The sequence below is a fragment of the Euleptes europaea genome, chromosome 7 (genome assembly GCF_029931775.1).
Source record: "Euleptes europaea isolate rEulEur1 chromosome 7, rEulEur1.hap1, whole genome shotgun sequence".
NCBI classification, from domain to species: domain Eukaryota; kingdom Metazoa; phylum Chordata; class Lepidosauria; order Squamata; family Sphaerodactylidae; genus Euleptes; species Euleptes europaea.
In genome coordinates, this window is record NC_079318.1 from 86,523,700 (window position 1) to 86,549,827 (window position 26,128).

Below are 26,128 nucleotides of genomic sequence, written 5' to 3' on the forward strand. Positions count from 1 at the left end.
CTCTCCTCCTCCCTCCCCCCCTCAGCGGAGCGCGCGCGCCATGGACGTGAAGCGGCTGAAGGTGACGGAGCTGCGGGCCGAGCTCGGGCGGAGAGGCCTGGATTCCCGCGGCTTGAAAATCGAGCTGGCCCAGCGCCTCCAGGAGGCCCTGGACGCCGAGATGCTGGCGGCCGGGCCCGACGAAGGCGGGGCGGAGTCGGCCGTGGCGGCCGGGCAGAGCCTCGCCAGGGCCCGCTTGGCGGCGGGCGGCGGCGGCGGAGAAAACGACGACGACGACGAGGACGAAGAAGACGAGGAGGACGAGGACGAAGAGGAGGAGGACGAGGAGGCGCTGCTGGCCGACGAGGAGGAGCAGATGGCGGCCGAGCCGCCGCCAGCCGCCGGAGAGGGCCAGGCCCTGCCTCAGCCGTCCGGCGAGCAAGGCGAGGGCCAGGCCCAGGCGGGCGGCGGCGGCGGAGTCAACGGCGCGCAGCCGTCCCAGGAGGAAGGCGGCGGCGGAGGCCCCAGCGGGAACGAAGCGCAGGGAGACGCCGAGGACAAACAAGGAGACGAGCAGGCGGGTAAGGCGGGAAGGGAGCCGGGCGGGCGCTGGGGGGTGGGTGGGGGGGGAGGAAGAAGCTGCAGCCCTCCCCCCTCGGAGGGGTGTTATTAAATCCAGACGCACCTGCACACGCGGGCAGGGCCGAGGCACCGTTTCTTCCCTTTTATTTCAGGCTCCCCGGACCCCAAAGGTCTTTGAGCGCAACGTGCATCGGATAAAATATTTTTTTTAACATTATCGATTATTAAAAGGTGCAGCGGAAGCGACTTGGGCATCGTTTCTACGGGGGTGAGGGGAGGAGGAAGGGAAGCGGCTGGCGCTTCACCGTGGGAGCTTTTCGGGCGTGATCCGTCCCTCGTTTTCCCCTCGTGGTGAATTTCGTAATGCCAGGCAGGGTGGCCGTCTTGCCGCCTGAACCTCCTCTCTCCCCCCCCCTCAAAAATGCATCTTTGCCACTCGATAGAAAGCCCTGTTGGGAATTCGGCAGGGGGCATAATTCTCCCAATAAGCGGACACGTGTTTTGCATGCCGACACCCAAATTCTATGTAAAGTGGCTCAGGAGTGAATCCCGATTAGCGCCCCTCCCCAAATACGGGGGCATAGGGGTTGCAGCTTTACAACGCGAGCCTAAAAGATTCGCTGGGTGTAGACAGGAGTAACTCTGCAGAGGAGTGCACTTCTAGGGTATTGCAGCAGAAACAAAACACGTGTAAAAGATGAATCAGTATTAGTGTGTGAGTTTTTTAATATAATTTTTTATTTTATATAATGGGATACAGAAACAAAAAAGGGTTAAAAAGGAAGAAGACGAACACATGTCTGTCCAAGCGTTAACAAAGTAATATGTTCATACATCAGCTTCAGTCTCACCCTTAAAATTCTAGAACTATGTCTGAATAGTGCCCTATAATTATTATGCAAGTTTTTGTATGGGGGGGAAACGAAACAAAAAGGGTTTTTTGCTGTACTTGTAACAGCTATCTAGTTTATTTTCACTTTCCATCTTTATAGCTTCTATAGGGCTAGTCATGGTTCAGACCAGTAGTTGTGTATTTATTTGTTGCATGCATAGGTCCTTAGGGTTTACTCCCAAGCAAATATACATAGGATTATCGTGTGCTTACAGCCAAGTCCTCTTAGTTCAAAAGTAAGTGAGGCTAAATAAAGGTAAGTATACCTTTTATCAGTGACATAGAGCAAAAAGTATTGTGGTGTTTTAAACTCTGTCTTTAAGGACTTAAAAAAAATCTTACAGGTTGTTATAGTAACTGGAAGGATTATTTCTTCTGTGCTGCTCTCCTTTACTTCCATTTTCTTTCCCTCTCTTCCTCCCCTCTGTCATTTTCTCCTGGGTCAAATGTTAGATGGTAAAGGCTTCAGGACTTGGCTGTATCTTTTAGCTGTGAAGTTCATGGGCTCTGGTGCTATAAGAGCAGCTAGGACCCAGAAAGCTCCCAGTTCAAGTCAAGCTTCACTCACAGGTGTCTCGGGGCAATGCTGCTGTTCTCTTAGGGCTGGCTTGCAGTATGGGAGTATTTGTCTTGAAAGAGTGTTGTAGGTCTGGATTTACAGAGATGATGAGAGAATCAGCATGAGGTACTGGCTAGAATTGTTGGACTTGGAACCAGGGAAGGCTGAATTTCAGATCCCGACTCAGCCTTGAAGCTCCAGGTGCTGTTGGCCTCTCTTACTGTACAGGGTTGTTGTGTGGATGATGGGGGGTGGGGAGAAGAGGATATACATCACCTTAAGCTGCTAGTAGGAAGTATGTTATAAAAATGTGGTGTGGTATGTAGTGTAGTGGGTAGAAAGGTTGCCTGGGCAGCTTTCTTGAATTTAATCTAGTAGAAATACTTAGCTTTTTATGTGATGTGTTTCAAATGTTCAAAGTGCTCCACGTTATCTCAGAATGGAAAACTGTCTTAAAAGATGGTTCATCATTGTCCTTCCCATTTTACTTTCCTCTGGTGGTCTAGTGAATTGTCGTAATCAAGAGAATTTGCAGCATATGTGAAAATTGAACTGGAAACTTTGTGGCTCATCAGTCATATTCTTCACTGATACTTTGCATCGCTGCTGTAAACCACTGTAAACATTTCTGATAGGTATTTGATGCAGTAGGTTTATATTGGTCTTGAATAGCTAGAGGGTGGAGCAAAATGGTTCCACTCTAGTGCTTCTCAGATCCTAGGTACCTGTTCAGAGAGAGCAGGTGATCACACTGTTGTTTCATCTGACAGGTGTTTGTTTTAATATAAACTGTTCCAGTTGTTTGTAGTGTAGCATACTGCCGTTTTAGAAAGATGGATTCAAATTATATCAATGTAAATGTTTCAGTTGCATCTCTCATTGCATGTGGGCAAAGACCTGTGAAATTTAGGGTTATACGTCCGATTTTTCTTGGCTGTGGTACTTGCAGAAGTTTCACTACCACAGAGTAGAAATTCCATATGAAGTCTTGAGAACAAAGCTTTGGTTATCATAAATTGGCTATATGAACTGTGTTTGATTATTTAAAAATTTAGAAGTTAAATGGTTAAGAGCAGTTTTACGTGTTGCTTCCGAGTCACGTGGCACCTTGCTGCAGTTTTCAAATGCTCTTAATATACTTGTCTGGATGTACTTATGGTAGGAAAATAGAAGATGCTTTTATGAACAGCGTTCTAAGTAACAAGTATAGTATTGATGTGGAAAGGGATATTAAATTTCTCTTCTACTGTGTCTTTGTGAAATAGACTATCAGGAATAATTCTGATACTTATCATAAACTTCATTCTTTTTAAAAATTGAAAATGTAATGGTTTCTATTCATGAAAAAATTGTGGCAGAATTAGTGACAAAAGGAAGAAATGGGAAGTGACTGTAAGGCACACAATACTTAATTCTCTGGAGGTTTTTGTGTTTGGTTTTGTCACATATCACCCTGCATTGAAAATCTGACCTTTTTATTTTATTGGGGGGGGGGTGTACAGAAGGAAAAAATGCAATTAAATACAATGCAATTAAAAGGACAAAAATGCAAAAACAAATCAAACAGATTGCATTGCCATGCTTTTCAACGCCATTGTAAAATCAGATAGTTACCCAACAAAATCTGTCCTTGATTTGCTGAAGTTCTGAAGTCTAACAGCATGAGGAAACTTCTATAAATCATTGTGCATAATCTGGGGGAGAATTCCACTCTTGTTGCATTTTTTTGGTGGCAGAATGCACATGGAAGTGGCCGTACAACTTTTTAAAGTTCAGCTGCTTCCCACTTTCAAAATCAACAGATTTCTGGGTTTGAGTTTTTTTTATTCGAGCAAATGTAATACATTGTGGTAAAAAATGTCTTCCTGAGTTTTTGCACAGGAAAAGTGAAATGAAGCGTTAAGTTGTCAGTAGGTTAGCCTACTGCAATGGGCTTTACTGGCGAGCACTAATTGTATTTATTTTCTTCGTTTATGCCTCACTTTTCTTCTTAGCAGGTTCTCAAAGTGGGTTACAGCATCCTCCCCTTCACTTTATCCTCACGACAACCCTGTAAAGTGGGTCAGGGTGCGAATGTGACTGGCCTAAGGTCAACCAGCAAGATTCCAAGGCAGAATGGGAATTCAAACCTGGGTCTCCCAAAGCTTAGTCTGACACTCCAGGCACTATACCAGCTCTCACCATATTAACCTGACCACAGACAATGTGTTCAGAAGGATAGAAAAACAACTCCAGCTTGGGTTCAAACTTAGGTATCAAGAAACATTTTTGCCTCCACAAACATGCATTAGCTTGGTGACATATTGCTACCCAACAATATTTGCTGTAGGGCACTGAATATACCCCAGGTGCAGTTTGTGGAAGTTTTTTGGGTTGCTGCCACAGAAAAGTCCTGCCACATGACCATAGTGGTGATGGTGGTGGGGGGGGGAGTTTTTGTTACTTCATCTTCCAGGCCTTGCATAGCATGAATTGTTAAAGGCTGGCTAGAAGGCCATGTGGGGCTGGCTTGCAGTGATTGTTTCTGTTACATTAAACACCAAGGACTCTGCTGTAAGAATGCAAGATAAATACTTTACGGGTGTTCTTCTTCATGGTAGAAGTGATAGAATAATTTTTTGGTGACTTTCAATAAAATCTGCTTTTTAATCCTTTATTCTTTTCGCAGTAAATGAAGATGATGAGAAAGCAAAGCAGGCTGGTTCAGATGGAGAACGCCGTGGACTAAAAAGACAGCGTGAAGAGAAGGAAGAGCACGGCCGTGCCTATTATGAGTTCCGAGAGGAGGCATATAATAGCCGGTGAGAAGTACATCGTTTTGAAGGCCAGAGTACATACTTAAGTGACGTAACTATTCTGTGTTAAGTATAATATCTTTCTCCAAAAATGGGACATGCTTAGCTGGGTCATACCAAGGATGTGCACTTTGCAAAAATCACAACAGTTACCAGGTACTTGATGTTCCACCAAGTATTGTCCAGTGGTCCACCAGTGAATTGCAAAACTACCCTTTTCTCTGCATTAGGCAAGCTCAGGTAATCAAGGAAATTTTTAGTACTAAGTTGGGAAGGCATCTTGGTTTCATGAGCTGCTTTTATTTAAAAAAAAGTGGGGGAGAAATAGCTTGACTTTGTATTTCTCACAATGCTTTATCCTGTTTCAACTCCTGCATTTCCCAGTTCTGCATATTTTCTTGAAGACAGTTCTCCTTTATTGTGAGGTGATGTTCCATAAAGCATTTGTGTACCTCTTAGATTGTGGGAGCTTTGTGCAGTATCCTTTGAGCTAACATTGTGAATTAACATTTATTCAGGCAGAGAGATTGGAGGCTTTATAATTTATTTTTTCCTATTGTTTCCCATAGTAAAATAAGCTGAGACTCATTCTTTGATCTCAGAATACAAGAAGCGAAAGTAAAGAGGCAGCAATGTAAAATAAGCACAGTAGATGGAGAACAATTGTGGCATTTTGTGCTAGTTTCTTCGACATGGCAGTTTATGTGCTGGATGCATTTTTAACCTGATCATGTTGATGGTTCCTTCCTGTGCAATGCAGATCCAAATCACCACCACCACCAGAAGAGGAGCCTAGAGAAGAAGATGATGAGAATGCTGTGATTTTGGACACCTGTACGTGTTTGTTCCTCATAGTATCACATCTGTGTAGTGATCCAAGAAAATATAACTTAATGAAAACCAGCGTGATGCAATGGTTTGAGTTCTGGGCTAGTCTCGTAAGATCCCAGTTCAAATCCCCACTGAGCCAGCAAGCTTATTGCTTTACCTCCTTCACAAGGGGTTTGTAGTGACAGAACAGGGAGCTTTTTGGAGGAAGGGGGTGATAAAAATTTGAGAGAGAAGTTTGTGCACAAGATTGGTCTGTTCAGTGGATTTCAGTTGTATTCCTTGTCACAAAAAGTAATGGTGATCTGCCTTCCGATGACTCCATGCCATTACAGTAAAGAAAGCGTAGGTGAAAAATGTACGGTGTTGTAATTATGCTTAGAATGGTTTGTGTCAGCGCTTCCCTGAGTGGGTGGTTACAGTGAATGTAATTGTTGATATAGAAATACCGTTTGTGCTTTCTTATGATGTGAGAGGCCAAGAGAGAATCCAGTGAAGTAGAGAAGGAAACAGGAATTAGCCTCATTGTTTCCACCAGCTTGTGAAGAGAAAAAGCTACCTGAATTGCATTTAGTTTATTTGGAGAGAATGACTTTGACTGGGTATTAACCAGTTGTTTAAAGGTTCACAGGAGTGTCAGTTGATCACTGAATTCAGTCTGGTATCTTACTTAGTTTTCTTCCCTTTTATAGGGCAGTGCTCATCCATGCCCAAAGTTTTACTTCTGGGGCTGTTTTACAGCATTAAGCGGGGGGGGGGGGGACCTTTTGCATTTCCCGGTTTTAAATGTCCGTTGTTCTCATCTCTCTCACAGATACGTCTGACCTACACTTCAGAGCCACCAAGGACCGTTACGGAGGGCAGCCGTTGTTCTCTGAGAAGTTCCCCAACCTTTGGTCGGGGGCGAGAAGCACACATGGAGTGACAAAGGGGAAAGTCTGCTTTGAGGCAAAGGTGAGGAGGCTTTGTTCTATGAAATGCACATTAATGCACATTAAGTCATTCTTTTTAATGAACATTTTGCAGCAAATGCTTCTGTGAGTCAGGGCGCGCACAGCATCAGATGTATAAAGTATTGTCTTCAGCTGTAGATGTCTGTACAGTCTGACATGACATGAGTACAAACAGAAAGAAAGGGGTGGGAAGAGGTTACTGCAAAATAAAGTTAGTAGGCCAGGCTGCGTAGCTATGTAAGATATGTTACGTTATTACGCAGAGCTCTTGAAGGCAAGAACTGGTCAAAAGGAAAATGGTCCCCTCAGACTGCATGAGGACCACTCTTGACCAGCAGCGAATTGGCAAATAAGTCTATATGTGAACAGTGTGCACAGGCCTGAAGAAGGACTTAACTTTGTCCTTTAGTAATACGGGAGCCAGACCGATAGAATTCATATGCAGATTTGACATTAACTTAGTTGCTTCCCCAAGGGTTGTTTTCCCCTTTGAAAGTTTTGCTGAAGTATGTCAGCTTTTAAGCGCTAGCTGGTTTCTGAGTGTTTCCAGACATTCAGCCGATAGCATGCGACCATTTGTTCTCCTGTGTAGAGACGGCTGGTTTGGCCAGTGTAAATGGTAAAAGGGCGTTGCTAGCACATGAGTTCTTTGAAATTTTCAGCAGAAAGTGTGATCTGAGTCATTTAGATTGACACACAGTGCATTTATCTGGACCAATTATGTTTTGGGGGTGCTCATGAAAGAGAGCACTGGGAATGGAAGAGTATAGCACTCCGGCCCCTTCCGGATCTCTGTGTGTGTGTGTGTGTGTGTATGCATGCGGGGGGGGGGGCATTTTTAAGAAAATGTAGTAGTTATTTAAGTTGATGTTCTTTCATTTTTTCCCTTTAAGTCTGTACATGTGTAGCTCTGTGGTCCATTTTATTTTATTAGTGTCTTGCCTTTCCTACATTAAAAAAAAGTGGCTTAAATGGAGTCTCAAGTAGCTTCTCACAAAAGTTTCTGACAAAACTGGTTTCAGCAAGGTTATCATGTTGTATGCTGACAGCCCCGGCACTGGGCAGTAATGTGGACTTTGCAGGGAAATTTTCTAATTCAAACTTAAATAATATTAGCAAAATTTAAATTTAGCGATAAAAGGCAAATACACCATGTACAGGCCTGGACATGAAGAAGCACTGGGGTTTGTCTATGCTTCATATCTCACATTTAGCCCTTCTAACATAACTGATCTACAGCACAACAGATATAGTCTATATTTGTATAAGGGGGCAGAATGTTTTCTTTTAAAAAATAGCTTCAGAATATTTTGTGGAAAATGTTCCAACCCACAGCACTGTTAGTGTTAGAAACAGCACTGTTTCTTTTTATTTATTCCCTGACGCTGACCCTGAGACGTTCAGAGAAACATTGAATTTAAACAAGTGGCGATGTACATAAGCAAAATACAATTAATAGGATCCGCATAAAATCATGTCCTGTGTAAGTGCTACATCCAAGGGCTGTCTCACTCTGTGGCTACGGTCCAAGAGCCCTTTGGATTGTGCCGGAAGTCTCAGGCCTCTGCCCATGCCCAGTGTTATACCCACAAACTGGAAGGAGGCAGAAACACAGCTGCAATACTTGGCAATACACTCCTCGGTGTTTCCCTTTTCTGTGGATTTATGCTGTAGGATACTCAACACAAAACTCATCTACCACGATGTCATTTCAAATGGCTTTATTAAAGTTAAAATAATGTATTACTATACAGCATTCAAGAGCTCCATGGCGCAGAGTGGTAAGCTGCAGTACTGCAGTCCAGGTCTGCTCACTACCTGAGTTTGATCCCAATGGAAGTTGGTTTCAGGTAGCCGGCTCAAGGTTGACTCAGTCTTCCATCCTCTGAGGTTGGTGAAATGAGTACCCAGCTTGCTGGGGGTAAAGGGAAGATGACCGGGGAAGGCACTGGCAGACCACCCTGCAAAGGTCTGCCTTGGAAACGTCAGGATGTGACGTCACCCCATGGGTCAGGAATGACCTGGTGCTTGCACAGGGGACCTTTACCTTTATACAGCATTCACTATACATTTGGTGAAACTTGACAAAACTGTGGCTGTTGTGCCTATAATGTAACCACTTTGAAGATACGTTATCTTATAATAGTAAACCAGTTTAGCATGACTAAAGCTCCACAGCTGAACTTTGTAGTCATTTTAGTAAGAGGTCATGCACATCTAGAGCTATTAATGCCCAGAACAATAAGGCTTTTTCACCATAACTTTTCTAATGGAAAAATTGGGATTTATGGGGGAATCTCTGAAATAAAATATACTGTAGACATACAGTATTTTCAAGATTATTTTGTTTAAATAGAAATCATTTTGGCAAACCATTAATATGCCATAATGTGTTTAATGATAATACATTATTCAGTGTTCTCCAATATTATAAAGTTTAGCTTAATGTCTTAACATGCTGGCAGTGCTACCTGTTGAGATTCTATGAGAGTTTCTGTCAAAACACATTTTGTTTACTATAGAATTATTTTCTACTTTCAAGTTATTTATTCCTACCTGTCAGGTGGCAATAAGTAAAGATTCATGTTCTATGATAGCATAGTACAGCAATTTGCTACTTTCTCAAGTATTAACATTTTTCTTATAGAAAATGAAGGTATTACTACTTCAAAATTCATAAATATGTCAAGTAGTACAATGTTAAATGCTAAGTTACAAATTATGCATTTTGTGTTGTCAGTGAAAGAAGTTTAAAGTTCTGCATATATTTCAAAATTTCTCTTTTATGGGGGTCATTTCCCCCCCCCTCGGGCTTCAAAATTTTTGGAAATCTAAATTCTTATGCACAACTGGACCCTACTGATGTTCTGCTGAAGAAAGCCAATATTTCCCTGCTGTCACTTTCTGCCAGCACCCTCTTGTGATACCCCCTCCCCCAAAAGGGGGATAAAAAAAAAAGATAAACATCCATGTGGCTTGTAGGGGGTGCTGTGAGGAGAGCAATTGGGCAAATTACCCCTCTTCGGTTAGTGGAACATCAGTAGGATCCAATCTGTAGCCTCTTGGCAATATCACAACAAAACAATACTTCAACTTTTTTGTCACCCCAAAAGGAGTACTAACACTTTTTCTATTCAGAATGTCTGTAACACAGCTCTTATATAAGTAAACACGCAAGTATGAAACCCTACACTCTCAGGGCTTGTTCACTGCACGAATGGCTGCTTTTGCAGGGATGCCGTCCAAGGCAGAGCCGGCCTGATTGTTGGTGTGTTGTCCCCCGTCCCCCCAGAGCACCCTCTCTGAGAAGACTCATTTGTGGTTAATAACGAAACTGAAGCCAACAGTCTCCTTGCAAATAACTATAGCTCCTAAGCAGTATATACAGCCCTCTGATTTAATGTCGTCTGTAGGTGTGGGGAGAGAAAATAAGGGCTGGAGCTCCCCCCCCCCCACCTACCAGGGGAAGGGATTGTAGGCTTGCCCTTTAAGGTACCTTGCTCTTCAACAATTTGAGTATGGGGCTACTGGAAACCTGCAGCTGGTGAGTGGTGAGAAGGAGGCAATCTGTGCATGCACAGGGGTAGTTCCAGGGCTTAGCACTGGAGTTGCAAATATACTCCTTGGCTGTGCCCTGGTGAGGTCTTGGTACAAATTAATTAAGTAGATGGGTAGCTGTGTTGGTCTGTTGTGTCAAAACCATAAAGTAATCTTGTGCCACCTTAAAGACTTAACTGGTTTATTGTAGCACAACCTATTATGGCTAGAGCCTGTTTTCATCAGATGCTGAAGCGAATCCTCAGTCAGCATATAAGAAATACACAGACTGATAAAGGGTGAAAGTTTGTGGGGCCATGAAATGTAGTGAAACTGATAAGCATGGTGACCATTCACAGTAACTGAGTTAGTTTAAACCCTGGTTAATACAACTAAATCTACTGTTGGTTTCATATTCAGCAACTCTCCATGCAACAATAAATTTGAAGTCTTTTTTGGTGCCACAAAAATGTTTGTTTATACGGGAGGACGGCAGTTGAACCCATTAAAATGCCCTTGCAATGAATGAATGAATGTGGTATTTCAGTGTAGACGGGAGCTGGTAGATATGGGGGGGGAGTTTTCAAAGATGGCCGGTGATACGTAAGAGTGGTCGCTGATTAGCTAACCTCCATCCCATCCCGCCGTCGAAGTGGAGCCCAGCCCCTTGGTTTACTGCGGAGCTGGGTGACATGAAGAGGGCCGGGAGACGTCTAGAGCGGCGTTGGCGGAAAACTAAGAGTGAAGCCGACAGAGCGTGCTATAGAGCTCATTGGAAGACCTATGAGGCGGCGCTGACAGCGGCAAAGAAAGCCTACTACTCTTCTGCCAATGAATCAACTAGTTCGCGACCAGCTCAGTCGTCGAAGGTATTTAGGCACTTGCTGACTCTTAAATCTGTGCCATTAAACTCAGGAGCAGGTGATAAATTGTGACCCTTTTGCAGATTTTTTTGCTGTTTAAATATATCTCAGATTGGATGCTGGTTGTGATACAGTCCAGACAGAAGAAATGGGTCCATTTGTAGATCATTTTGACCCAGTTACCTTGATGGATGTTGACAGTATCTTGGGATCTGTGCAAGACAACACTTGTGCTCTTGATCCTTGTCCATCCTGGTTGCTAAAACCATGTAAGGACCATATTAATGAGTTCTTGATTTCCATCGTAAATCCACTGACTCGGGGTGCCATCACTCCAGAAAAATGATGTGGCCAATTATCTCCTGGTCTCTAATCTGCCTCTTCTGGACATGGTGATTTAGAGAGTGGTTGTGGATCAACTTCAGGTCTTCCTGGATGACTCATCTGCTCTGGACCCTTTTCAGTATGGTTTCAGGCCAGCCTGTGCAGTGGAGATGCCGCGATGGCTTTAATTGATTATCTCTGTCTAAATGTAGACAAGGGCCCCCTACCGCCTCTTTGTTGATCCTACTGAATTTATCAGTAGCCTTTGATATGGTGGCTCATATACCAGATTGTTGAGACAGTTGGAAATAAGTAAGTTATCAGGGGATGTGCTTTGGATTGGTGTAAAAGGTTCATTATGGATCACACTGAGAGGTTGCTTTTGGAGGCCATCAGTGTGGGATCTGTCCTGTGGGGTTCCACAGGGAACAGCCCTGTCCCCCATGTTATTCAGTCTCTTTGTAAAGCCCTTAGGATAAATCATTTGTGGTTTTGTAGTTGGCTGTCATCAGTATGCTGATGACATTAAGCTCTGTATTTCTTTATCCAGATCCACTAGTAATGATGTAGAGGTCCTGAACCAGTGCCTTTATTTTTGTGGCTAAAGATGAATGAGTTGAAAGTAAATCCTGATAAGGTAGAGTTAATGTTGGTTGAGAAGGTCTTGAAGAAAATTGTTCTTCCCTCTTTTAGTGGGGTCCAACTGACCCTTGTTGACTCAGTTAAGAGCCTAGGGTTTATACTGGATCTAGTATTAATGCTGGAGAAGTACGTTAATGTAGCTGCAAAAATGTATTCTTCCAGTTTCATTTAACCCAGAAAATAACCCCCTGCCTTGACTTAGCGCTGATCCACATGACCAAGGCTAGACTATTGTAATATACTCTTTGAAGTCAACTTGGAGGCTCCAGTTTGTATAGAGTGCCATGGCCCCATTTGCTACTAGGCAGAGCGTGCATGTCATGCCAGTTCTGCATTCACTCCATTGGTTACCTGTCAGCTAGCAGGTTCAGTTCAAGATTCCGGTTAAAGCCCTTTATTTTATTGCCTTGGACCCACCTACTGCCTTTTCCGCTCTGCTGCGACAGCTTTGCTCTTCTGAGCAAAGTTGTCTTGAGGTGCCACCCTGCAAATGGGTAACATTGGCAACTGCCTGTTCACACGTGTGTGTTCCTTGTGGAATAGCCTACCTGAGAAGGTCGGAAAGGGTCCCCACACTTGTTATTTCACAGAATGTGCAAAACAAATGTTCAGGAGGGCTGTTTTATAAATACAAGGGGGGTTAAAACTGTGGTATAAGGGAACAGCTCAAGAGGTTGCTTTTATAAGGAATAAGATTGCAGTTTATTATATGTATCATCTTGCTTTTACTGCATTGTCTTACTTTTGTAACCCACTTTCTGCATTATGGTGTGTCATGCCTTAGACAGTCTCCCCCCCCCCCATTATTTTCCAATTCTGTAATGCTAGTCCTACTGGATTGTCTATTGGATGTCTTATGCTGTCTGAATGTTTTAAAGTGTTTTGTAGTCTGCCTTGAGTCGCAGTGAGGAATATTCTGTATTTACTGTAAAGTATTCCAGGAAGCTATAGGTTACTTTTCATGCACCTGTGCTGAGCTGTCTAGGAAGTAACAGCTGGGAGTGGCAAGATTGTTCCCTGATTGGGGAGACAGTGTGTCTTGAGCTGGCCCTCCATCCTTCATATTTGAAGTGGAAGGCAAACCTCATTTAGGAACTTGATGCATAATTGTTAAGACATCCAGTTGGCAACATCATTTTCCATATTGTGTGTGTCTGCAGAATCACACAACACTTTTAAACTTGAGATTGAACATTACCAAATCTATTCAGCAGTGCTGCACCCATCAGGTCTATCTTTCCCGACCATCCATTTAACTCCTCCCTGGCCATTTCATGGAATTGCCATCGTTGTCCAAGCTATTGCACATTCTAGGCTTTCTGTGGCTGTGCCTCCATGGTTGCATGACTTCAGCATGTTTGGAAAAGGAAACGTAGACCCTACACGTACGTGTGGGAGAGGTGACTTCGTTTGCCAAGGAGATGAGGTCAAGATCCGCAGCTGAGTTTCCTGCTACGCTGTAAAATAACTACGGTGCGACCACTGTGGCAACTGCTCAGAGGTGCCGTTGCTCACATTTGAAGAGCTGCCAGCAGAAGGAAAGTAACAAGAAATTTATTGTTCCTACCTGCAGACAGAACTCAGCGGTGGCTGTGAGGAGGACGCTTCCGAACTGGCGTGGCTTTAATTGCTTTAGGTGGAGGGGAGGAGCAGTGTGAGAAGGACCTGTTCGTGAAGAGCAATGTTCGCGTTGATATTTAAATATAATTCATTGCATCATAGCAAAATTCTGCGGGGGGTGGGTGGGTACTGGCCTAGGTTGGGGCAGCTGTCACTCCTAGACCTGTTTTATAGCGTTCTACCAGATGCATCAGGTGGCCGCTCTCCCTTCCTCTGTCTTAGGTGGCACAAAACCTCCCCCTGAAGGAAGGCTGCACAGAGACCTCACTGCTTCGCATTGGATGGTCTGTTGACCTCTCTCGCACACAGCTAGGTAAATAAAAAAAACATCCTCCAGCTCAGCTGAGGTGTCGCAGTCGTGCAGGCCGCGTTGTCCAAGGCGCAGCTGCAGTAAGTGTTTTGCTCTCTTCTAGGTGAGGATGAGTTTTCTTATGGCTACGATGGACGAGGGTTGAAGGCTGAAAATGGGCAGTTCGAAGAATATGGTCAGCCCTTTGGGGAGAATGATGTGATCAGTTGCTTTGCTGTAAGTTCAGTAAGAGAGGCCTTGTGCCAGCTCTTGAGGGGCTTCCTTGCCATTTTCAAAGTAGGCTGGGTTTGGGGAAATGTGCTCCTGGGCAACCAAAGTTGTAACTCCTAGTTAACTCCTGCTCCTTCCCATGGTCCAGTACCGTTCAGGGAACCCACCCTGTATTCAGCCTACCATCGTGGACATTTGCCCTGATGCTACTTACGAGTGTGTCCACATAACTGGCTGTGTTGCTGACCAGGGCTGCCAAAGGCCAACTTGTTGTGTTCCAAGGCTATTAGAACATGGCTTCAAAAGCATGTCTCTGTGGCTGCTGTGTCTAATTGCCTCTGGAGGGCGTCGTTGCTCATGTGCTTCCGTGCCTTGTGTTGTAGAACTTCGAAAGCGAAGAGGTGGAGCTCTCCTTCTCCAAGAACGGGGAAGACCTGGGTGTGGCCTTCCGGATCAGCAAGGAGTCTCTGGGTGACCGAGCTTTGCTTCCGCACGTGCTGTGCAAGAACTGCTCTGTGGAGCTGAACTTTGGCCAGAAGGAAGAGCCTTTCTTCTCAGTTCCCGAGGACTACGTGTTCATTCATGCTGTCCCCGTTGAGGATCGTGTGCGCACCCCTCTGCCGCCCAAGACCACTGAGGAGTGTGAGGTAACGTAGGTTTCTCTGTTCTGTTTATGGGGATCACCTCTTGTTCTGTACGGGCCCTCTAAGCTGTGCAGTGTGTATCCACAGTTGTTACTTCCCCGTCTACCCTTCCTCCTCGGAGGATAGGCTTTGCTACTGGGTGGTATCTTTACCTTCCAGGCAAGGCAGGTGAAATATGACTCTCATGGACTGTGGGTGGAGTGGACACTGTTCTTCTTGAGTCTGCCTGCAAGAAACAGCTGGTTCCCATGCGCCTCCAGATTCTGGAAGAATGTTCATTAAGGGAGAAAAACCTTGTCTACTATTCCCCCCACCCCAATTTTTGTGCTCCCACTAGAGTTATTTGTGAGAAGTAGAAGTATCTTTTGAGAAAAGATGGAAGGTTACAATTGGGCTTTTTAATAGTGTTTTTTTTTAAAGTAGATAAAAGAGTCCTTCTCTCCCTTTATTTTTATTGCATTTATATGCTACCTTTCTCTGTAACGGGACCCAAAGTGACTCACATTGTTCTCCTTTCCTCCATCTTGTCTTCCTAACAACCCTGTGAGGTGGATTAGACTGACAAATAAGTAGTTGGGCCAAGGTAAGCTTCACAGCCGAGAAAATGTGAAACTCAGGTCTACCCTGCCCTAGCACAATGCTCACTCTATCCCAAGGGTCAGTAGAAAAGAAAGATATATTATCTTCCTGTTTAATGGTTAGAATAATGTTGACGTCTCTGTCTGTATTCAGGCAAAATTGAAGCTTTATGGTGACAGTGCTGCCTTAATGGAGTTGTGGCGGCTGCTGGCATGGTTCGGCAGGACACTCCTCACACCGCTGTTCTTAGTTTTTTGTTCTGAATCTGGGTTTTTCTCTCACCCATTCTAGGTGCTGTTGATGGTTGGGCTGCCTGGGTGTGGGAAGACCCAGTGGGCGCAGAAGCACACCCAGGAGAATCTGGACAAGCGCTACAACATCTTGGGGACGGATGCTGTTCTTTTCCAAATGAGAGTAAGCAGCCAGAGGTTGTGTTCAAGTGAGGAGACCTCCTCAACCTGGCTAGATGGACCCTGTAGCAGAAATGCTGGCTTTCTCGCTGGTTGCTGTTCACTTTCCTCTGTGTTAGCCACAGCGGGAAGTTTGGGCCTTCTGATATTGATGGCGTGTTACCATTAGATAACAAACTGAACAAAGTTAGTCATGTTAGCCAATATGCTGAATACGTCTAGAGCATGTACAGGAATTAATGCTGTAGATTGTTTTACATAGAAATCTTTGGCTGAATAAAACCTTGTATTTAGAAACCTTGAACTCAGTCCAAAGGCAAAATATTTCACAGGGAGGGTTTTTAGTGCTTTCCAAACCTTCCTATTTTTCTCATTGGGGGGGGGGATGGGTGTATTCCCCCAAACATGCCGCTTTGCTCCTGGGTTTTCACATTGAGATGACGCTGACAGCATGTTGGGGCATGTCTGACATTGCTTTCCTTGGTTAACTGCTCCTCTCCATATTCCCTCGTTAGACAAGGGGGCCTGAAATTGAAGAACTGGACACCAAAGGTCAAGATCAGCTAACTCAGCAAGCTGCCCGTTGCATTAGCAAGCTGGTCCAGATTGCCCCCAGGACAAAAAGGAACTTCATTCTTGATCAGGTACTGTATTTTATAGCCCAGTTCCACCTCCTAGGAATTACAGGCAGCCAGTTTGCCCTGGCAAGAGAAATGTTGAGACACAGAAGCAGTCTCTCCTAAAGGGATTATTGTTTATGCCTCAACTAGCAATCACATAACTGCTTGCCCATTCATTTCTTTCACTGGCTCAAACAACCATTTTTAGGTTGCCTGCATTTGCACCCATTCCAGGACGGGCCGGCAGACTCTAGTTGTAATTTCAGAGATCAACTGGTGGAACTCTTTCCCACTTGATCGCTCAGGTCTTCAAGCTGGCTAGCCAAAAAAAGTGGGGAAAAAACCTCACTTGCAATGTATTAGAAAGGCACACTGGTCAATATCTATGAACACTATAGCTGAATATTACCTATTATTTTTAAAGATTGCTGGAATAAGAAAGGTCTTGATGGCTTCATGAGCCTGCAGGGAAGGTGACGTGTGGGTCTATCTTGGGGAAAGGGAAGTTTTGAATTGTGAAGGAGGAGAATAGATTGGTATGTGTGATTATAGCATGGCCTAGAACAGTGATGGCAAACCTTTTAGAGACCGAGTGCCCAAACTGCAACCCCAAACCCACTTATTTATTGCAAAGTGCCAACACGGCAATTTAACCTGAATACTGAGGTTTTAGCTTAGAAAAAACAACTTCCCTGGACTCCCTGCTGGGCAGCGGGGAGTCCAGGGAAGGGGGCAGGGCCTTTGAACTGCTCCACGCTGCCTGCAAAAACTGCATTAGAACAAAAACTGAATTAGACCTAATATAGATGGGAACCAGACATCCATAGTGGTACCTTCACATTCAGAGGCAGTCTACCAGTTGTGGGAGGGCTGTATTCTCCATTCTTGAGGAAGTCCTGGAGAGACCTAGCAGGCATTTGCTGGAATCAGGAAAGTTTTCAGGGAGGGACGGAGGGAGGAAAAGGAAAGGAAGAAAGGAAGGAAGAGCTTTCTGGCCAGGGAAAGAAGGGGGCTTCTGGGCTGGTGAGTAGGGCGGCAGCCACCTCGTGCGCCAAGGAAAGGGGGTTTTGGTGGGGAAGGGGGCTTCTGGGCCAGCATGAGAGGCAGCTGCAGCCTCGCAAGCTGAGGAAAGGGGCTTCTGGCGGGGGGGGGGAGAATGAGGCTTCTGGGCCGGTGCGCTGCCACCTTGCGCGCCCAGGAAAGGGGTTTTGAAGGGAGAGGGGCTGCAGGGCAGCTGCCTTGCGACCCAGGAAAAGGGTTTTTGCCCATGGAAGGCACCGAGGGAGAAAGGGAAGGGGGCTGGAGGGTCGCCTCGCGAGGCGGCAGCCGCCTCGTGCGCCCTGCAAAGGGTTTTTTGGCCGGGAAGGGGGGGAGGGAGAGGGAGAAGGGGGCTGGAGGACGACAGCCGCCTCGTGCACCCTGCAAAGGGTTTTTGGCTGGGGAGGAGGGGAGGGGGAGGGAGGAGGGGAGGGGGAGGGAAAAGGGGGCTGGAGGACGACAGCCGCCTCGTGCGCCCTGCAAAGGGTTTTTGGCTGGGGAGGAGGGGAGGGAGAGGGAGAAGGGGGCTGGAGGACAACAGCTGCCTCGTGCGCCCTGCAAAGGGTGTTTTGGCCGGGGAGGAGGGGAGGGGGAGGGAGAGGGAGAAGGGGGCTGGAGGGTGGCAGCCGCCTCGTGCGCCCTGCAAAGGGGTTTTTGGCCAGGGAGGGGGGGAGGGAGAGAAGGGGGCTGGAAGACAGCCGCCGCTTCGTGCGCCCTGCAAAAGGGTTTTTGGCTGGGGGAGGGAGAGGGAGGCTGGAAGACGGCAGCCACCTCGTGTGCCCTGCAAAGGAGTTTTTGGCCAGGGAGGGGGAGAGGGAGAAGGGGGCTGGAGGGCGGCAGCCGCCTCTGCGCTCTGCAAAGCGGTTTTTGGCTGGGGAGGAGGGGAGGGAAAGGGAGAAGGGGGCTGGAGGGGGACAGCTGCCTCATGCACCCGCAAACGGTTTTTTGGCCGGGGGAGGGAGAGGGAGAAGGGGGCTGGAGGGCGGCAGCCGCCTCTGCGCTCTGCAAAGGGGTTTTCGGCCGGGGAGGGGGGGAGAGGGGAAAGGCTGGGCGGCGGAGAGTCCAGGGAAGGGGGCGGGGCCTTTGAACTGCTCCACGCTGCCTGCAGGCAGCGCAGAGCAGTTCAAAGCTGGCGGCTGGGAGGGCGGGGGCCCCGCCGCCCAGCTGAGCCGTGTGTGCCAGCAGAGAGGGCGACGCGTGCCGGAAATGGCACGCGTGCCATAGGTTCGCCAACACGGGCCTAGAATTATGCTGCTGAGCCTGAAAAGCTTTTAAGCAGAGCCACCTACTTGTCCACATATTAAAAAAAAAAACCCACTGGGAAATAAAGAATGGAGTTACAATCTGCATGAGAACTGACAAACTTGGGAGGAGTTGTTTTTAATTTCCAGGTAGGTGGGAAGGCACATCCCTTATCGCCACACTTGTATTGGGCCTACCACATTGTTGTGTTGGTAGAGGTGAAATCTCTGCATGGGAGTTAAATATGTAGGGCAGGAACCCTCGAAATGGTTGAGAGCTAAAGAAAGTTCCAGAAAAGGACAGATTCTTAAGGAGTTACAAGCATCTTTCCTCTAAGAGGTTAATACTGTTAGTACAAAAAGGACATGTAGTGGGTAAAGGTCCCCTGTGCAAGCACTGGGTCATTCCTGACCCATGGGGTGATGTCACATCCTGACGTTTACTAGGCAGACTTTGTTTACGGGGTGGGTTGCCAGTGCCTTCCCCAGTCATCTTCCCTTTACCCCCAGCAAGCTGGGTACTCATTTTACCGACCTTGGAAGGATGGAAGGCTGAGTCAACCTTGAGCTGGCTACCTGAAACCGACTTCCATTGGGATCGAACTCAGGTCATGAGCACAGCTTGGACTGCAGTACTGCAGCTTACTACTCTGCACCACAGGGCTCTAAAGTAGAGGGTACGGGGTATGAAATAGGGTTGAAAAAGTGTAACTGGCACGAAAAGAGAAATTAATCTCATTTTATACCATAATTTGTAGTCACGCAATGAAATTGACTGGAAGGCGAAAGAAAGCTCGGTTTGCAAGGCCAAAGAAAGCTCTATCATGTTCGCTGCATAATTAACACATGAAACATATCACAAGATGTAAGGTCTAAAAAGATCAGACAAATTCATGTGGCTGTCCACCGTATTAGTTGAAAGTGTGGAAGCTCCATAGTTGGGAGTTGTGGTTTGGTTTCTGCTGAGCCATTCCGCTTATGGTGGCGCTCCCCCCTTGTGCAAGGAACCTTCCTGTGACTCCAACAGTAAGTAAAGCGCTACTTACAGTGCAACAGATCAGTGGGGCCCGTCTTCAGGCCCTTGGGCGCAGATGGAAAGTGTGTCCTATTTATCTTGGCAGCCTTCTAGCTGGGTGCTGTTGGAGACAAGAATGCTGGAGTAGAAAGACCTTTGGTCTGATCCAACAGGGGTACTTAGGACTGCAGCAGCCCTCTGCAAATGAACAATTAAAATTTCACATTTGAGCCAAATTCCTGGTCAGAAGCTAGGCTGGGGAGAATTACTTTCCAGACCTCATTAGCTGGGTGAGGTGGCGTAACTGCTAGAAGCCATGTTATTGTGATTGTGGCTTTATGGCTGTGTGTGATGTCTGTTCTGCCCAAGTGTGACTATGGGAGTTTTTTTGTAATTGCTCTTGGCCCTTAGTGGACGATGGTGGTGTTTGCATTCCTAATATCTGTCTCCTTCCTCTCAACAGTGTAATGTGTACAATTCTGGCCAACGGAGGAAGCTGCTTAACTTCAAGGGGTTCACACGCAAGGTGATTTTAATTGTCCCCAACGAAGAGGACTGGAAGCAGAGGCTGGAACTGAGGAAGGAGACGGAGAAGGATGATGTGCCGGAGTCTGTGATGCTGGAAATGAAAGGTGGGCTCAGCCAAGGGTTTGGGGAGAAACATGACTTGGGGGGCCGGCAGTGGAGTCAGAGGTTTCCTTCCCCACTGAGCAGCAGGGCGGCCCAAGAGTTCCCCTCTTGCCTTTTCATCTTTTCTTGCTGTTTTCTTCCTGATCTCAGCCAACTTCTCTCTTCCGGAGAAGTGCGACTACATCGATGAAGTCCTGTACCAAGAGCTTGCAAAGGAAGAGGCTCAACCCCTGGTTACCAAATATAAGGAGGAGGCCAGGAAACTGCTTCCGCCCTCCGAGAAGCGAACAAACAGGCGCAACAACCGCAACAAACGCAACCGCCAGAACCGCAACCGTGGTGGGCAGGGATATGGTGAGTCTTTGCAAGTAGTGAGGACCGTGGTCTGGAGGTTCTCCTGAAATGCTGTCCGCGTACGCTGCGGGCACATGCCCCAAGGGAAGCGTGTGCCCACTGCGGGAAGGCTGGATTTCCCAGGTGGCACCCCTGTTGGGAGTCCGCTCATTTCTTTGTCTCCTTGCCTTCCAGATGTGCTCTTCTCCATTGGCGCTTAATTGCCTTCAGGGAGGGAAATGTCCAACGTGCTTAGAGCACCTGGCTGTGCTAGTCCAGTTATTTTTGCTCGTGTTGGGACTTAAAAAAACCCATTAAGTCACATGGTGCAGCTTCTTGCACTGTGGAGTGAACGCCCCATATTGAGGTTGTGCATCCTTTTGTAGCAAGTTGCCCTTAAACCATATGGAAAGGCAGAGTAAGAATTTTTGAGGAAAAAGGGGAAAAGATCCTCTGAGCCTGCCTGGTGGGGCTTCACTTATTTGACTCACCTTCACCCAGTGTACATTCCCCACCTATCCTTGCTCATCCCAAGGTGCCCATTTGACAGCTGTCCGCTCTTTTGTGGCTTCTGTGTTTCCAGTTCCCATTTTGGGGCTGCCCACTTAAATTGCTTTCCTTCCTATATCGTTCCTCTGGGCCTGGCGCTTCTGCTCCTACAATCCAGGGCAGCAGAAGCTGAATGGAAGAGACTGTTGATTGGGGCTTGTTGCCGCAAGCAATTTTGGAAACGCTTTCCCAAATTCCTTTTGGTCCTTTAGCCAGTAAAGAATTCTGTTTATCTGAACTGAATATGCCATTAGTTCTTTTGTGTGTGTATCTATATGTGTCTGCTTCCTGGGCCCTTCATTATCTCTACACCAGATTGTAGCACAGCACTCACTGGAGTATATAGGCTTTTGTAATACTGCTGCATAGCCTGTGTTCTGCGCACCACCTGCTGCTGCTTCTTGCTCAATGACAGGGCTCCCTGTACTTCGCTTCTGCTGAAGCCCATGGCAGGTGTAGTTTCTGCAGCAGAGAAGGCAGTCCCTTGTAGTGGATTTTGGAGAAAGCTGAAAACTTAAAACGGTCACTGAGAGCCTTTTTTTTTTTCCTTTTTAGCAGCTCAGCCCAGGCAACCAAGTATGCAGCACCCCCCCGGGCTGCTGTGTGAGTAGCATACCGGATCTGTGGGAATTGGGGTAGGGCAGGGAGGCGGGAAGGGGGGTTGTGCCACCAGAACGTTGCTTTGGGGTAGAGGATTGGGAGGAGCTGGGTGGGAGAAATTGGGTTGAGGTCATGTTTGGGAAGAAGTTTGCATTGTCTGTATGTTGCCAGCCTTTGTAGGGATCTCCCCCGGTGGCAGAGTTAGGAAAAAGTGTGAGGTTTAGGCTGGCCAGCAAGTTCCAGTGAAGCTTATGCTGATAGTTGCCATATGCAGATATATTATTGTTCTTTTGCATTCTTGCTCTGTTCTTTGGAGAAAGGTGATGGATGGCAGCTACGCTCCCCCCCCCATTGTCCCTAAAGTTTTCTAAGCCATAAACATGTGCTGCTACCTGGGGTGACATCAGGTCAGCTAGCAGCTTGGCTGCAGCAGAAATTCTTAACTTCATAGCTGAGTTGACACCACTATCTCGCCCCCCCCCACTTTTCAGCTGGTGGACAGCGCCGAGGAGGATACGACAATCGGGTTTATGGGCAGCAGCAGCAGCAGCAGTACTGGGGGCAGCCTGGGAACAGAGGTGGTGGTGTAAGTATATCCCTTCAGCTTCTCGTACACTAAGCAGGCGGCAGCAAAGAACCTGGACATTAATTACTGTGGCTTCAAGGGGTATGGTGCCGGTGGTGGGGAAGCCACTTAAACCCACTTGAAAAGTTGATGCTATGAGGAATAGATGTGGGATGCTCTGTGGACTGCACAGGGCTGAACATGCTGTATCCCACAGGGCTACCGCAACTTCTATGACAGATACAGGGGGGACTACAACCGGTTCTATGGACGTGATTATGACTACAACAGATACAGAGACTACTACAGGGACTACAATCGGGAGGTAAGAGGCTGCAAGACACTCTTAGATAGATTTGTGTGCCTTTCTGTTGAAAACTATATCCTGGAGATAATTGCGGCTAGAATGGTCTTTCGCTTTTGGCTATGATAGCGCTGCAAGGGAAATGTTGACTCAGCCTGAAGAACAATGCCTGTTCTTATAGAAAACGTCCAGCCTCATAAGGTACCCTCAAGGTATTTTATGATATAAAACAAAGTAAACGAAATAACAGCACAGTGATAAAAGCAATCAGCACCAACATTTTCACTGCAAAATACCAGTCAGTAGCAAGAGGAATAAAAGCAGCAACAGAAAATGGGGACGCCAGGGCTAACAAATAAAATGATCTGTCACTAAAGCTTGAAACTCGAAAAGGATAGCCTCCATTGAATTTCATTAAAAAAACTTCCTGCTCCTGCTTCCCTCAATGTATGCTACCTGGTTTGATCTGTTATTGCCCTTGTTGAGCTCTTTATCTGTTGTGCGGCAGTAAGATAGCAACATGCTTCCCAGAGCAAGTTGACAGGGCAGTACGTCTACGCATGATGCACAGACTTGGCCTCAAAGCCGTACCTGCCAGGGACAAGGATAGAGGTGGCAAGAACAAAAGAAGCTGGAAGAATCGGCTCTGCTAAGGAAAGAGAAAGGAAACAGACAGCAGAGCACCCACATAGAATAGAAATGGCTCCTACTCAGCCATCTGGCAGGGGCCTGGAGATTTGTAATTACAGATGACAGATCAGTTCCCCTAGATAAAGTGGCAGCTTCAAAGGGTGGAATCTTTGGCATCACATCCCTGCTGTGCATCCTCTCAGAGTCCCCCCCCCCCCAAATCTCTAGGAATTTCCCAAAAGTAAGAGTTGTTCAGCAGTGGGGCTGCTTAGGGAGGTTTTGAGCTCCCCCTCACGGACAATCTTCAGGCAGTGGCCAGACAAACACAGATCCCACATTGAGCAGGGGGTTGGACTAGATGGCCTGTATGGCCCCTTCTAACTCTTATGGTTCGACGTTGGCCATGTACAGGCGATACAACCATATTTGTTATCGGCTATGCTTTAAAACCATGTTTCCGGGGCTCACAGTATTGTTTAAGAGGTGTAAGAGGATGAAAGCCTTCATGAAGTAGGCATAATATGTGGCAGGTGTACTTAAAAAAAAAAAAGAGGCTATCCAGAGTGTGGTATGTGCCAGTACTGAAGGAAAAGAGGGCTTTAGGGATCCACAAAAAATGCTTTAATCAAAAATAGGGGTTCTCGGGTTGCTAAAGTTTGGGAATCAGAGATTGATGTTTTAAGTGCTTACTGTTTAAGGTTAACCACTTTTGAATGCTTTGTAGCTGAGAGGTGGAATGGAAATCCCTCAAAATAATCACTACTTCCACTGTCTTTCCTTTTAGTGGCAGAACTACTACCAAGACAGAGACCGATATTACAGGAACTACTATGGCTACCAGGGGTACCGGTGAAACCCCAGCGATCTTCACCCTTCAGCCAAGCAACGAGATTCTACTGAGGGGGGAAGTGTCTTGTAATTTTCCCAAGATGCAACCAATGGAAACAGGGCTGTTGGGAGAGAGGCAGCAGGGGTAAAGGGGGTGGGGGTGGGGGAGGTTTAAACAAAAATTGTAAATTTTTTTTTAAAGTTTGTTGAAAGAATATTGTCTTATTCTATAAAAAAACAAAAAAACATTTCAAACCTAGTTTAGACATTTGTAATCAAAACATTTGCGCGAAAAGGAAAAGCAGCACCTAGCGGTGCCTGTGATTGGACAGGAAAACATTACACCATAGAACAGCTGGACTGGCAGTCAGGTGGGGAGGGGCACAGAGCTGAGAGATGCTCATTGACAGGGGCATAGGTGAGAGAATGCTGGGGGAAAGGTGGCTCATGCAAATGGGGGGGATGTACATTTTGACATCTTGTAAAAAAAAAAACTAGGGTTCTTGTGTGCCACTTTGCTTTTTGGCGGGTGGGCAGTGACGTGAATCCTATTCATGCCCGGTGAACAGGGTGACGCCTTCCATTTGGAGACCCAGAGAAGGAGGTCATGGTGTTCCCTTTTCCTCTCAGTGTTTGGCCTGTGTTTTCAGACAGTGAATTGCTGGGAGGCCTGTTGGGCATTGTGTGTCCCAGGCCAGAGGCTTCTCTTGAGCCTCTCCCTACTCCCCAGGAGTCTTCCTTAACCCCCTTAGTGTGATACTATGATCCATCTAGCAGAAGGAAGTCAGAGAATTTGGGTTGCAAAGTCCCTTCCTTGTTTTCCGTGGTTGAAGCAAGGCTGCCTTGGGGTGTCCCCCTGCACATGTACCCTTCCCCCCAAAGCTTAGCTGGCCCCTTTCTCTGTGTAGCATCTGTGCTCTTGTTAGTGGAGTGGAAGGAACATTTTTTCTCAGGGTTTCTGCAGGATCTTCTCATTGTTAGCACCTAACATGTATATAAGCTAAATTGTGCAAGCATGTAACCGTCACCTTTTGAGGAGCTTAACGCTGAGAATAGCAACATTTTTTTACAGTTAGTGCAGGGGGGAGCGAGCTGGGGGGGAGAAGACACAGTTCACTCAATGGTTGTGGTTTTGATAAACTTGGTAGGCTCTGTATATAGGAAACTAGGTGGGAAAGGGGGCAGAAAGGGACTATGATTATTTAGGGGGTGGGGGAGAGTTGTGCGTGCCCCTTGCTTGAAAAATGTTAACTTTCCAAAACCTGGCCCTTGGTGAAGTTCAGTTTTCAGAAGGTTTGAGGTGTGTTCTGTCGGCTTCTGTTGAGAGGCTCCCCCCCCCTTCTTTTTAAATTTGTGTGCCCAGTACATAAAATGTCCTTTTTTGGTGTTTGTCTGATTACATGGAAGAAGAAAATTATCCCTTTTCAAACAGCCAAGTGGGTTGGTTCAGTGGCTGGTATCCTTTTCTTGCTTCCCCCCCCCCCATTTTTTTTCAGGTGGTAGGGAAGAGAAAATGGGTTTTGTTCCGCATCCTGAAACTTAGGGATCTGATCATTAATTTTGCTTCCCCATCAAGTCTTTTCCACAGAACAAAAGGAATGGGGGGGATTTCTATGACAGGATGCCCTTCTTTGGATGTGAATGGTATTAACATCCCCGGTTTCTGGATCCAAGGAGTCACCTGCTTAGCTAATTGTGTCTGTTTCTCCTGCTACAGGGACTGAAGATTTGCCTCCGTTCCTTGTGATTCACTGTTTGAAATTCAAACTTTTTAAATTTTCTTTTAAAAATTTGGGTTTTGTTTTTTTAAGAATACTCTCGAAAGTCTTTGTAAGTTGCTCTGTCTCCCTCCCCGAGAGTGCTAATTTCCTGCATCCCAGCTGGACAAAAGATTGGGGGCCTGCCAGCTCCAGAAGGCATTGATCCTTAGATAAGGGGGCAGAGGGAAGGGGAGGGCAGCTGCCTCCCGGCCCTCTTGCCCTTTCTCAAAACATAGGAGCTAGAGAGAAGCAGGATTCTTCTGTCTCCATGCATGTGTGTATTCGAGA

General features: G+C 46.4%; 1 protein-coding gene across 2 annotated transcripts; it reads left to right on the forward strand.

Annotated features, from left to right (window-relative positions):
* HNRNPUL2 (heterogeneous nuclear ribonucleoprotein U like 2) lies at positions 1 to 24,451 on the forward strand. Of its 2 annotated transcripts, XM_056852273.1 has the most exons (14): positions 1 to 560; positions 4,681 to 4,813; positions 5,568 to 5,641; positions 6,450 to 6,589; positions 13,797 to 13,887; positions 13,988 to 14,100; positions 14,478 to 14,741; positions 15,609 to 15,731; positions 16,243 to 16,371; positions 20,105 to 20,273; positions 20,422 to 20,625; positions 22,245 to 22,339; positions 22,536 to 22,643; positions 24,037 to 24,451. In XM_056852273.1, the coding sequence occupies exons 1-14, from the start codon at positions 41 to 43 to the stop codon at positions 24,103 to 24,105; spliced, it is 2,232 nt and encodes a 743-aa protein (XP_056708251.1). In that variant the 5' UTR covers positions 1 to 40; the 3' UTR covers positions 24,106 to 24,451. The 2 variants fall into 2 exon arrangements, with proteins under 2 accessions (XP_056708251.1, XP_056708250.1); XM_056852272.1 differs by lacking the exons at positions 22,245 to 22,339; positions 22,536 to 22,643; positions 24,037 to 24,451 and adding an exon at positions 10,779 to 10,994 and having other exon boundaries at positions 20,422 to 20,676.
* Positions 24,452 to 26,128: the final 1,677 nt, after the last annotated feature.

What these genes read in the sequence shown, in the direction of transcription:
- HNRNPUL2 (XM_056852273.1), top strand. Translation starts at nt 41, where the DNA reads ATGGACGTGAAGCGGCTGAAGGTGACGGAGCTGCGGGCCGAGCTCGGG. An exon ending in GAGGAGGCATATAATAGCCG is followed by an intron (nt 4,814 to 5,567) that starts GTGAGAAGTACA and finishes TGTGCAATGCAG; the next exon opens with ATCCAAATCACCACCACCAC. An exon ending in CTGGGAACAGAGGTGGTGGT is followed by an intron (nt 22,340 to 22,535) that starts GTAAGTATATCC and finishes TGTATCCCACAG; the next exon opens with GGCTACCGCAACTTCTATGA.